Source organism: Hippichthys cyanospilos, chromosome 3, assembly GCF_059441005.1.
Source record: "Hippichthys cyanospilos isolate Australia breed blue-spotted pipefish chromosome 3, RoL_Hcya_1.0, whole genome shotgun sequence".
NCBI classification, from domain to species: domain Eukaryota; kingdom Metazoa; phylum Chordata; class Actinopteri; order Syngnathiformes; family Syngnathidae; genus Hippichthys; species Hippichthys cyanospilos.
Genome location: NC_142371.1, coordinates 11027501 through 11040810, shown reverse-complemented (window position 1 = coordinate 11040810; position 13310 = coordinate 11027501). Strand labels below are relative to the sequence as shown.

Sequence of the window (13310 nt, the reverse complement as noted above, 5' to 3'; positions counted from 1 at the left end):
CTATTTACTTAATTAAATCACCTCTTATCCCGAGGGTTACAACACTGAATATAATAAACAGACTTCTATCCTCTATTTCAGAGATCGGCATGTCAAACATTTTAATATTCAAAAGGATGATATCCTGCTCTTCACCTTAAATAATATAAAAGAAATCTTCTTGGAAACTCTGGCAGGCAAAACTTTCAAACAGCTCTGGATATCTATAAAAATATCAGCAGTATGTAAAAATGGCCAATGTTTTGAATTCAATAGTTCTTAAGTGTTTAATAATGTTCGGAATTTTAATTGTATTGTATTTTAATTAATCAAAAACATTCTAACTAGTGTTCCGATAGTATGTTTTTCTTAGTAAAAATAAAACAGTGCTTTTTAACAGTTAGCAATTGTTTCACAGCTGTTTACTGATTTAAGTTCTTGGCATGATATAATCAGTAGCAATACTGTTGTATTTTATGGACAATTATTAAAAATGAAAATTCTGTTACTGTCACAACACTGCTACAGTACATAATATTCTATAACATATAGGGAAAGTAAGCGCTGTAAGAGTCAGGACCGACAGGAGGGTTACTTATTTTTAAATGGATGCCTGAGCATGTGATTTTATGATGGAACCTGTACTGTAGTTTAGACCAGTGATTCCCAAGTGCCCTTGGACAGAGCAGAGGCATACATTTTACATGGAAAAAAAAAAAAACAAACTAAAACAAAACTAAAGCACACCACCAAACATAAGAATCATCTCTCAATTTGCTCACAAATTTATGAATTCACAGGCATTAAAGGAGCTTGAGCATTAAACAACCTATTCAGTGAAATCAGATTGTTCTTAGGGAACATGTGGCAACCTATTGTGTTTGGACTTGGTTGGGAATCCCTGGTTTTAACACGTAAGGGTGAAGCATTGGTTTATGACAACAGTGCCTCCCAGTGATAGCAGAACACACTACATATAGCTGACTTACCCAGGTTTTTCCATTTCACTGCTGTCAGCACATCTGAATGTCACCCTCTTACTAAAAGGCGTAACACTGACAGGAAATGCTTGGGCACTCTGGCCCTTCTGAGTTCCAGGTTGCCCCGCGCCGATGAGCATTTTCTCCTCCTCTTCGACTAGTGCCCGGAATGAGTAAGAAGAAGGCTGGGACTGGATGGTGGTTGCCCTAAGGACAGAAATGAATAGAAGGGACATACAGTATGAAACACATTGCAATGGTGGTGCTTGACTTTAGTTAAATGATATACTAATTGAACACGTGATATTAGGGATGCGATGAGATCTCATGAGATTGTAACGTGGATAGAAGCCAGCGCTACATTCTTGTGCAGTAGATGGCGGTATGCACCCGAACTTTGAGATCCGTCATTATTTGAAAGAAAGAAAAACAGAAAGGGCATAATGGACTGCACAGGAGAAATACAGGAACCCATTGAAAATAGATGAATACTGGCGCATACTCACCAGGCTTTCCCACAAGTGTTCTTGGATGGCGTGACTATGGGGGTGGGTTTGGATGCTGTAGACTCCACACTAGTCTCTTTATTGGCCAAGGCTAACATCTTCCTTTGCTTTTGGGACAATTTTGTTGGGCCAGAGGAATATTTGCTGAGGGTGCTGGTATTGAAGGCAAGAAAAAAATACGCAGAGTGAAAGAGGATACAAAAAATGTGCACGCTGTAAACAGTCTGCTCACAAAAGGCGAAGTCAACAAGAATAAAATGTCATTTTACCTTGCAAGGCTTTTAGATGCTGCTTTGAGGGTCTGCACAGAGTTGGCTTCCATGTCCATGATGGCTCTTAAATCCAAGACAGGAGGTGGATGCGAAGGTCTACAAATTGGAGTAAAAGTCATAACACAGGACTAAAATTAAATATATTAACTATGGCAGAAAACCTTTGTCGCAATCACCACTTAAAAAAATGCAAGAGGAAAATAAGCACACTCTCAATCCACTAAAATAGTGTCATATGGCAATCCTACTTTTTAAATCACATGACATAATTGATTGTCAGATGCTATGTATTTTTCAAAGAAAAATACCGAAACACAAAATTGAGTTTATTATATTGGTAAGATGGAGCGATAGTTCCAAGTCTCTCTAAATAGTTTTTACTTTTTTGTTCATAAACAGTAAAGTGTTTTTTTTTTCTTCTTCAAATTATGAATCATGATGGCACCACAAGTCTTGTGTTTCTTAATTAGTGCCATACTTTGTGAAAGAAGCTGTGAGCAAATATTTCAGATCCTGCTTTGTGCTTTTGTGCAACTGATAAATGAGAACACAGGACTTCTAAGCCAGATAGTGATGGCTCAGGTCCCACAATATACAGTGTTTGGAGCATACAGTATCTGGTTGCTGGAAAGTGTCAAGGTGCTCTTAAGCAAGGCAAATGAGAGATACGGCACTGCTTATGTGCCCTTATAGACCTGTATTTACGTGATCTATTTAATTTTTAGTGCAAAACAAAATATAATGAAAGGATCCATTTGACTTTGAAATTTGTCTTGGGAGTGATTATTATGCATACTGTTTACCAGACACTAAAAAATGGGATAATGTACTGTCACAGTAGTCAGTAAATCTGACCATAATTTTTAAACACTGTTCGCAGGACATTATACCCTTATGGACTACAGGACTTCTAGGGAATTATGAGGCAACTATTCGGAGAACTTATGGCAGGAGGAAAAAAGGTATTGGAATATCTATTTACTTTAGTGCATAGTTCAAAACTGACTGCCTAAGAGCTTCAAGAAGCGGTCACCAGGTTATGCGAGTCTGAGACTTTTCCTTGTCCTTGTCTTAGTTCTTGTAACATGAACGTTCTCAAGGCTGCACAGATGTTAACAGGGGTGTACGACTAAAAAAGCATGGCAAAGAGTGTGGATGGGATGAACTCACGAGATTTAGTAATGTCAGTCTTACCCGTGAAGGATCATTGGGATATCTTTTGAAGCAGAGCTGGGGGAAGATGGAAGGACATCTTTTACTAAGGTATTGGGTGGAGTCTTCATGCTCTGACACAAGACCATCTCTTCCTATGGATAATGAATAAAACATTTTCTCTGTTTTGTTTGTTTATGTTATGTTACTTTCGATCCGACACTTACTTGAGCTCTATCATGATAAACTGGTGACTGCATATCTCTGGGGCTGCCCAGCCCCATGCAGCTACCCTCTGAATCTGATGTGAGCAGCTCCTGCAGTGACTCTGTGGAGGTGCCTTTTCCTGTCTTCACCAGGCATGGGGAAACAGCTGAGAGAATTAAGTGTAAGTCAGTGTGACTTTTGTGTTAAATTTCAGAGCTTGCATGTGAATGCTTTTATAACCATACCTGCAATGGGTGGGTTTTGAATAATTTCAGAGAGAGTGTAGCCTCCTGAGCTGTCAGAGCGCCGCCTCGGTTTCTTTTTAGCCTTCATCTTCGCTTTCCTTAGCAGTACTTCCCTGTGGGCAGGGTGGGGTTTTGAATAACCATTAGCATACTTTAAATTACATTCTGTGCTTTAGTGGATACACTGTTTTTGTTCAGTGGTGTTTGTGATTTTATCACAACACCAAAAATGTAAGTCTTGATAGTGTACCTGCTTATTGCTGACTGAAAACTCATACATTTAGAGTTTGGTGAATTTCCTTTCATTAATAAAAAAATCTACACTATTGGTCAGTTCACTTTGTGGGTGTTACTTTTACAAATTATTGCCCAATGTAAAGTGTTGAAAATGGCTTCCTGTACATCATAACGTAATGGTAATTGTGAACTTGTCATTTTTAGGGTCTCCTGAAAAGTGATGATTTTGGAGATTTGAGGATTCCACCAGGCAATTTACGGAACGACCTTGATAAACATACTGAAATTATGCTATACCAACAATGAAAAAAGGAGAAAACAGTGAAATAATGTCAAAGCAAAACTGCTTGTAATTATTTTTGTGCGGTTTCAGAAAATTAACAATACTAATACAATTCATTTTGATAAAATCAATTTTCAACATTTCCAGACACTTTCAAACAAGTTGACACATAAATTTAAACTTTTTCGAAGACGTAAATATTTTACAATATATTGTATGAAGGATTCCCATATTTGCAGTTTTCACTTTTTTTCTAATTGTAATTTTTTTTATTTTAATTATTTTCTTTATTCATATGACTATTTTATCACAGATTTGGCGGAACATATGACTTTGGGTAGTGTTATATTACTGTAATATCTGTAAGTGTTCCTACAGCAGCTGTGTGTTAATAATAGCTATTTGAAGGATCACTCCCATAACTCAATAATTTTCTATTAGCAAACCAATGGTGTTTTAGGTTGACTGGTGACAATTGGCACTGGAGATGCTCCTAAACCAGGGGTGCTTATTAGGTAGATCATGATTGAGGTCACGATCAAATTTAAATTAATTGACCAACCCTATGGCAGTGTATAACAAGTCTGCCGGGTGAGATCTATTAAACCTAACAAAAGGTTCATTACATCTAGTACTGTATGAAAGTCCAAAGCACAGGTGTCAAACTCAAGGCCCGGGAGCCAGATTTCGGCCCATCACATAATTTTAAGTGGCCAGTGAAATGCTAATTATGACTTCAGGTTTCTGAAAGTTTTAAATATTTTTTTGTTATCAATCTCTTTTTTTTTATGAGGTTTTAGGGGCCTCTAATTTCAAAATGTGTAATTGTGTGACGATCATACTTAAAATTGGCCCTCCGACAGAAACTATAACTAATGCTATCATGGTCATATGCAATTAAAAGGTAAAAACTTTAATCAGACCTTAAACAAAGATAAACTAGTTGAAAAAAATCCACAAAGCTTTGTATTTTGGTTTGTTTGTTTCTATTTATGTGTTAGCTAGAAGGCTATGGCCAGGAGGAAGGCCAGAGCGGGGGAAAAATACAATCTGCACCATAATTAATATCAACAAGACAAAATGGCAGACTTTTGGGGAGGTATCTTTTTTTTCTTATGCAAACATTATTTTTTAGTACCAAAATTTTTTTCCAGAACCAAAAAAAAATAAACAATCAAACAAAAACACATCAAAATTCCAGCAGTTGCAGAGGCCCTTTCAGCCTATGGACCTACCTGCTGGATTGGTCCAGTTCAGATTCGAGTTTTGGGCTGAAGGCCAAGTCAAAATCCTCATCTTCATACATACTGAGATCTGGTGCATCAGGATACGGAGTCACAACTCTTCTGTGCATTGCTGGAATCTGAAATTAAATGCAAAAATTGAAATTCAAGCTGTATTATATTGTATTGTTAGTCAAAAACACCTAATTTCCTCCAGATACAAAGGACATCAAAGATAGTACAGTCAGGTCCTCAAAAAGATTTTCAGCATTCTAGCCCTGCATAATGGGTTTGGAATGAGACAATCACACTGTGAAAATTGTGTCATTATCCAAAAATATTTTAAAAATTGTTATGTATGACCTATGTATAACAATAAAAAAAAGAAAATAAATCAAGCTCTATGGATGTAACACTTGTGTAGCTGCTATCAAGTAAGAGGTCGCATTAAAATGTAACTTGACCAGTTAAGATGTTTTATCATTGAAATAGTTTTATTTCAGCAAATACAACCTTCTAACACTGCTAATTCAGTAAATGACTTTGTTCAGTTTTTTCCAGTTTATTTTATTTATTTTTTTACAATTTATAAAATCCTGAAACACTGCTCTGCATTAAGATTATAACAGCATGTTTTTTATTTAAAACAAATACTATCAATGGGAAGTTTAAAAAGCACTCAAATTATTCTTTTAACTGTTGATTACATGAAAATTGTGGCATATGAATAGAATATAAAAACAAGTGAGACCTTTATTATTTGCATGATAATTTGCATCATGGTTAGCTCAAAAGCACAGCCACAAGCCTACTAATAGAGTATGTCACTTGCTAGAATGCTTGCTACTCAAGTGAAGTTCCATCAAGGGTGTGTCAATGTTTTTTTTTTTTTTTTTTAATACCTTACTTTTGATATAAGAAATGGTACATTAAATATGAAATGCATATCTGTTTGAAATTGCCACAGGGAAAATTTCTATACAAGAAAATAAGTTTGCTGCTATGCAAAATGTAATGTAGTAGCTTCTTCCTTACAACTCTCATTTTATTGTCCTATTTTTGTTGTTTGACCAAACCCTTCTTCAGGTCTCGGAAAATTGCACCCCAGCCCCAGCCATTGATTAGCAAAAAAAAAAAAATCCTCAAAGAAAACGAGTTATTTCAAGATTTGATCAATACAAAAACAGAAAATAGCCACTGGAATGTTTGCTGAGCTGATGATGTAAGGTGACTGACCATCCTTTTGTAGACCGCAGAAAGCTCAAGAAGCACTTCATCACTAAGACATTCAAGGGCTCTAATGGTACGACAGAAAATAATATGTCATAAAGGGCGGACACACATATGCTAATACAGTAGACATATAAGAGATAAAATAAAAATAATAAAAACAATTTAGTATCTATCCAGTACCAACTTAATAGGCTCTATAGTCATATCACTGGTCGCCCTGACACCAGCAATAAATCATAGTACTGGACAGCCTGAGAAGGCATTTCAAGCCACTATAAAATTATTAATCCTGGTTCTCACTTTGACTCTAGTAGAGCAGTCATGTTCAGCACAATGAACTGAAAGCAGGATAGTTTAAGTTGATCTGCATTGTACATGGTGGCGAACTCCAGCAGGTCGGCTGCATTTTTCAGAGTTACTGGAAAAAGCAAATTAGAATAATTAGGCCATGTGCATAACGTTGATAAAGTTACACAATCTGATGCAGGACTCAGTTTTTCTTAATTTTTCCAATTTAAGAAAGATACATTTTCTCAAAGAAAATTAACTTTAAGGAAAAGTTGAGGCACAAATTCTTTGCACCCCTAGCTGTAAAGAAACCCAGAAAACAGGTGAGCCGTGAAGTTTGCATTACGAGCCAGAGGGCCTTTTTGCATCAAGTTCTGTCAAAAGCAGAATGCATCAAAATGGCAGCGCTCTGAGATTGATGAAAAAAGATGAATTAATCTGAGTAATTTTTATTCTACAAACAGCATTAGCCAAAATTAAAGACTGATGATGGCAGAGAATACATTATTGCAAAAAAAAAATAACTTTGAGTTACTTTTAACCTATACTATAACTTTACCTGCTCACATTGATGCAGAAAAAGGATTAATTGAACAACTACCTGATTTACTCTCTACTGGTATGTAGAATATTGAATTATACACTGTACGTCAATTACAGATTTTTTTTAACGTTGTAATATTTCCATTACACAACCTGATCTCATCTAAGGACTAGATCTAGGGAAGATCGGTTAATTTCTAACTTTAGCAATAGGGATCCCAAAAAATAGAAAAGTTACATACAATTCTCTGTGATGACGACCTCACACATTTCCTTTAATCGTGTGATCAGCAGCTGATCGGCTACAACAAGCACGTTGCAGACAAATTCCACATTCATAGACTCTGGAGAGAAAATTAGGACAACAAAATAGTCATGATTATTATTAGTGTTTTCCAATACCAATCGACCAAGAAGTTCCTTTACATCACTAAAATGGTGGTGTCAGCATCGGCGAGCACTAACAAATAACTGGCTAATAACATTTTCCGATAATATGGATTGTGAACACAGCATCTTGTGTCGTGACGTGACAATGTGTTGCAATGCATGCCAAGTGAAGACATCCTGTTGGCCTGGAGCGGAACCTTCTTAACCAATAGATAGGAAGCATTTTCATGTTGAGGTGAAATAAACTAGCACGTTTCAATAAGGGAACATTTCAGAGATTTGGAAGCATTTCAAGATAGAAACTCCAGTGAGTATAATAGCAATATTTAAGATTTGCAGGGCAAAAATTGCAAGAGGAGGAAGTACAATGGCCAGGTTCAACACTTTAAACATGGTAAGACATTTGAGGACAAAACATGAGGACAAACCCCAAGAGAAACACGCAGGAGGAATGTGGGTGGAGCGCAGGAACAAACTCTGGTGAGTTGATTTCAAAGGAGGGTCCAGTGGGAAGAAAACAGTGAAGCAGGAAGGAAAATGCTAGGAAAAAATGCCAAAACGATTGTGCTCTATAACCTGCCCCTCTGCTTTTTATGGCTCACGCAAAATGTAAGCTCTACGGCTGAAACGAGTCCTTCAGTAATTAGAGTACCAAAGTTAAAAACATTTCTAAAGGCATTTTTTTTTTTGCCCCGGATATCCAGATATTTGTGTGCACATCAGAAATAAATATTTCAAGCCAATTGCGGCAACAAATGCTAATGCACTGCTTGACAGAAGATTATGCTGGAAAACGGTGACAAAGCATTCAATACCTTAAAAATAAATCTTACTTCGACAAATAAAAAATGGACATGAAAGCATTGGTGGGCTTTACTTTGAAGTATTTCCCAGAAGTGTGTCGCGGCATAAAGACTTGTCTAGTCTAAGACACAACACAACACAAGACATGGTTGATCTGTATTTCCGTTCAACTGTCAATTCAGCGAACTAACAAACGACCTCATTACGGTATGCAGATGTCAACATAAGGTACCTGTTGCTGAAAACCTGACACAGTTGCTCTTTCTACTAATCTCATTTTAATACACCATGCAGTTAATCATAAATGTGCTTATCTCAAATAGGCCTTGAAGCCATTTAGGGCCTAGGTCCGCTCCAGGCCAACAGGATGTCTTCGCTTGTCATGCATTGCAACACATTGTCACGTCACGTCACATCACCTCACCTCATATCTATTTATTTATTTTTATTTAATTTTACTTCTTGTTGCACTCCTCTTGCTATACAGTACAGTTTTTTACTGTTTCATATTTTTTTTAAAGCAGAGCCTGACAACATCCAAGTGAGTGTGTCGTTATATAGTATTAAAGAAAAAAAAAAAATCCAGACTGGGTTGTATCAGCCGACACTACACCAATGGGTGTCAAAATCATTATCAGGGCCTAATAGTATCTGAACAACACTAATTTTCAAATGTGTTAATAACCCAGGTAAATAAAAACATTTGGAATTTTAAAAATTGTCTTTCAAGTATTTAATGTGAGAAGTTACCTTTAATGGTGGGGCAATCATCTGTGTAAATGTACTCAAGAATGGCAAGCAGAACGTCTGAGTTGGTGGACATTTGAAGTGCAGTACAGGTTGTAGCCTGATGGAGGCAACAAAACATAAGCTCTTGAACTGATTGTACTGCAAAGTGACAATATAGTCGAGATACAGCCGATTGTTTAACAGCGCTCAAGATGGTTGGAAAAAAATGAGCACAACAAACCTCCATCCATGGATTACTAAGCATGCTGTGGAAGTATTCTGCAGAAATTGACACAAACACAGAACACATTTACAGAAAGATAGTACGTTGACTTTCTAGATAAGGGATGTCAAACTCATTTTTATCGTGGGCCACATGGTAGTGGTTGTTTTTGTCAGAGGGCCAGAATACTTTTTAAGGGTGTTTGTGACACACTTACCTAGTTTTGAAACCAGAGGATGGTAAAAACTGTTTAAAAGACAGATCAGTGACAAAAAAGTATCTTTTTTTTTTTTTAAGACAACTTGCAAGTTTGGTATTTTAAGGCAGAAACTTGAATTCAAATCAGCATTTTGCGAGGCACATAAAATGATGGGGCGGGTCGGACATGGCTCCCAGGCCTTTTGAGTTTGACACCTGTGCAGCAGGGTCTAAAAAGTGTCAAAACCATTTTGATCGTGGACCACATTGTCGTTATAGTTTCTGTCAGAGGGTCGGAGTACATTTTAAGTGGGTTTGTCACACATTTACCTGGTTTTGAAATCCAAGGCCAGTAAAATCTGTTTAAAAGACAGATTGGGGACAGAATGTTTTTTCAAGACAACTTTTAAGACAACTTGCAAGTCAAATCAGCACCGCGGTCCACATAAAATGATGTGGCGGGTTGGATCTGGCCCCCGGGCCTTGAGTTTGACACCCGTGATCTAGATGCTTGTATATAAACCTATGATCTGATATCCAAGTTACTAATCGAACGAAAAATTGAACAAGGGAAAAAAAAAACATGTACACTTTGCTGTATATTTTGTGTTGCAAAACCAAAGCCAAAAAACATAACAAGGATGTATGCAGAGAGAAATATCTGAGTGAAAGATGGGTGCAAACTGTGCATATCTTGAGCTGTTTGGGATGGGGACACATTTCTTTGAAAACAGACTGTCTTGAGTCCTTTCTGGTGACTCCTAAAAATGGCCTTGATCTTAAACGTTTTTTATACTGTACTATACTATACCAATTCTGAGACTAAACTTTTAGAGTTCCAATTTACAAAGTGAAAACAAAATACACATCTGCACAAATACAGTACATTATTTGGGGTGTGTAATTGTGTTATTAGCTCAACTTCATACCTTGTCTTGCACAGAGGACACTTTTATGGCAAGGAAACTCTTTGCCATCTTCTGATTTCAAAGTAACGTCACAAAGGTAGGAACTGCGAACCACAAGCACAAAAGGGCATTATATTACATAAATATTTTTTACATTCAGGAGCGCCATCTAAAACCCCCTGTGGATATCAATAACTTATACAAAGGCTGCACTGGCAATCTGGCAAACAGGAAATAAGATGCTTGGTGACCGAGCTTGGCTTTTAGGGCTGATGCGGTTTTATTTTCCTCCATTTTTCCCTATGAGACCGATCCGTGATTTAGAGCAGTGGTGTACAAAATAGGGCCCGGGAGGCATTTGCAGCCTGCCATCCATATTTTGGAAGCCTGTGGCCTATACTAAAAATACATTTTGACATGGCCGGAGTACTATTTAAAAAAGTAATACAAATGTTTTGTGGTAAAGTGGTGTGAGAAGCGTGGGGAAAAAAAATCCTTATTTGCTTCATCTACTTTATAAAAAAGTCTGAGGTATTACTTTTGCTTTCAATTATACACTATTAGTATTCTATAGATAATATGTAGTTGCTTTCTTGCTTGATCGATTTTATTGTTAAGTAAAAAAAAAAAAAAAAAAAAAGTGGACCTGACATCTCACTAGTTTTTTGTATGTGGGCCTCAAATGAAAATGAGATTCAGAGGGAGCAGCCCATTAATCCAAATTAAAAAGTGACAGAAGCGGCTACCATCTTAAAAAATAATATCTGCACTCGTCCCTCTCTCTCTTTCTCTGCAGATTTAACACTTACTTTTGCATTATATCATATCATCTTGATTACCTTAACAGGATACTTTAAGACACAACCTCAAATTTCCTCTGCAAATTTCAATCCGTTTAAGACTCTGTGTTCTCACCAATAGCTGTTCCCATGAACCATCATCATTGTCGTCCAGAACCTTCACTGGCTTCCAGTCCCTTACAGCAATAAATAATTATTTTACTCGCCCTTACCTTGCTACCTTCAAGATTTGTTGCATCTTTTTGCTGGCTTACGTTAAAACTGTAAAGGGTCTGAGTTCTTTTGAAAAGTTGAATACAAATGTATTATTACTTATAGCAAAGTGAAACTATTAACACATGTGGCAGAGCTATGTGGTTGCCAGGGGTCATTAGGAATGTGTCTAAAACAGTGGTTCTTAACCTTGTTGTAGGTACTGAAACCCACTAGTTTCATTTGGGCATTCGCTGGGCTTGAAATCCGGGCTGTGACTACTTGAGCCAACATGTCTTTACTCATGTCCTCTAATCTGTCGCTGATGCTGTCATTTGAAAGACAAATTAGGGATAATCTACCTTCTGCCGCTATTCCGAGGATCAGATTCGCCATCTTTAATGGAGCTGGTTTTATGAGTGTTTCACCAATGGTGTGTGGCTTGCACTGCTTTGCGATTGGGTAAGCAACTTCATACGATGCAGTGAAGATCGGTTTATCAATGGGTACAAATCAAAGAACAGGCAGAGTGGCCTTTTCATCAAAGCGTTGTGTTCTTGTATTCCCTATCTCTATGTAGCTTCAAGAATGTTCCTTTAGTTCTGCCAGTGCGAGGCTGCAGTTGTTCAACTTAGCACTGCAAATCATCCAGATAGAAAGCTGACCCATCACATTCCATGATACATGTGAATCCATGTCATCCGTATTCGTCTGTTTCCTTTTTTTGCTTGAACATAACATGGATTAAAATATGAAGAAAGAAATCACACGACGTACTATTACAACAGTCACACATTGACTACTGAGTGCACTGAATTCCCCACAGCAGTGATTGGCCAAGCAATGTAACGTAATCATCTACAGCCAGTGATAGTCAAGCAGGGCATGTCATCACGAATTGAACCGATGAGTCTAGTGATGTGTCTTGACTTCCGCGCCAGATGCTCCACCGAATCCCAGAGACCAGCCCACTGACTGGTCTAAAAGAATACAATTTAATTTAAAACAAATAAATCTATCTTTTAAAATAGAAATAGTCGGATGGATGGATGGATGGATGGATGACTTTCACACCACAGCAAGAAAACCACATTGCTAAAGTCATTATGTATAATGATTACATGAAAAAAAATACATACACATGCATGTACGCAAAATGCCAGTTTTTTTTTTTTTTTTTTTTTCCTTTTATATTTTTCTGTTAGTCGAGCCATAAACATATTCCACAGTTTCTGAACACTTACCATTTTTTGGGGTTGAATTTAGGTTTGTTGTCAGTTTTCTTGTGAACAACATTGATCTTTCCACCCTCATATTTAACCCCATCCAGTCTGTAGGGGAAAAATGAAGTATGGTTGTGAAAAAAAAAAAGTGAAATAAACAGGACATCATACGATGTTTAGATTTTCAGAGCATAAAACTCACCGTGCAGACAGGCTGCCTAGGCCGAGCCGCTTTGCTACTCCCTGTAAAGTTTTCACTGGGTTGTCTCCTCTTTCACTGGCACCTTTGTCACCTTTACCTTTCCCCTTCTTGCCAGGTTTGGAGGCTTTGCTTGTGGCCTTGATACCTTCTCCTTTGGCTGCAAGGGGGAGGGAGCGATACACTTCCAGTGCTGAGCGACCTCTAAGGCCCAAATCCTGCAGGTTGCTGATAAGCTTCTTCTCTTCTGAATCCTGCCCAGATAAAGAGAGAACAGTAATACGACACAACTACAGTAGATGAGTGACTGTCCTGTTCTGAAAAATTCTAGCTGGATAACTTGAGGGAACATAGTGCAAAAATAACAATGGTATAATGTATTTTTCACACCTGGCTTTGTTCCATCAGGGATCCATGGCGTCTCGGTCGGGCTCCGTGTACCAGTAGCTCACAGTTATCTGTGTAGATGAATTGCAGGGCGTACTCCAGCATGTCT

At 37.5% G+C, this 13310-nt stretch overlaps 1 protein-coding gene across 2 annotated transcripts in view; it reads right to left on the bottom strand.

Annotated features, from left to right (window-relative positions):
- The window catches only part of ibtk (inhibitor of Bruton agammaglobulinemia tyrosine kinase), a 30993-nt gene that overhangs the window by 6206 nt on the left and 11477 nt on the right, over positions 1 to 13310 (bottom strand). For both annotated transcript variants that reach the window (XM_088409606.1, XM_088409607.1), the window contains 16 exons: positions 13205 to 13310; positions 12818 to 13068; positions 12637 to 12723; positions 10422 to 10504; positions 9313 to 9350; positions 9093 to 9189; positions 7391 to 7492; positions 6618 to 6735; positions 6321 to 6381; positions 5097 to 5224; positions 3342 to 3454; positions 3117 to 3262; positions 2932 to 3044; positions 1735 to 1833; positions 1466 to 1618; positions 969 to 1166 (listed from right to left, as the gene is read on the bottom strand). The exon at positions 13205 to 13310 is cut by the window's right edge and continues 279 nt beyond it. In XM_088409606.1, coding sequence (XP_088265732.1) covers positions 969 to 1166; positions 1466 to 1618; positions 1735 to 1833; positions 2932 to 3044; positions 3117 to 3262; positions 3342 to 3454; positions 5097 to 5224; positions 6321 to 6381; positions 6618 to 6735; positions 7391 to 7492; positions 9093 to 9189; positions 9313 to 9350; positions 10422 to 10504; positions 12637 to 12723; positions 12818 to 13068; positions 13205 to 13310 — 1893 coding nt within the window. The remainder of the gene's footprint in view (positions 1 to 968; positions 1167 to 1465; positions 1619 to 1734; positions 1834 to 2931; positions 3045 to 3116; positions 3263 to 3341; positions 3455 to 5096; positions 5225 to 6320; positions 6382 to 6617; positions 6736 to 7390; positions 7493 to 9092; positions 9190 to 9312; positions 9351 to 10421; positions 10505 to 12636; positions 12724 to 12817; positions 13069 to 13204) is intronic.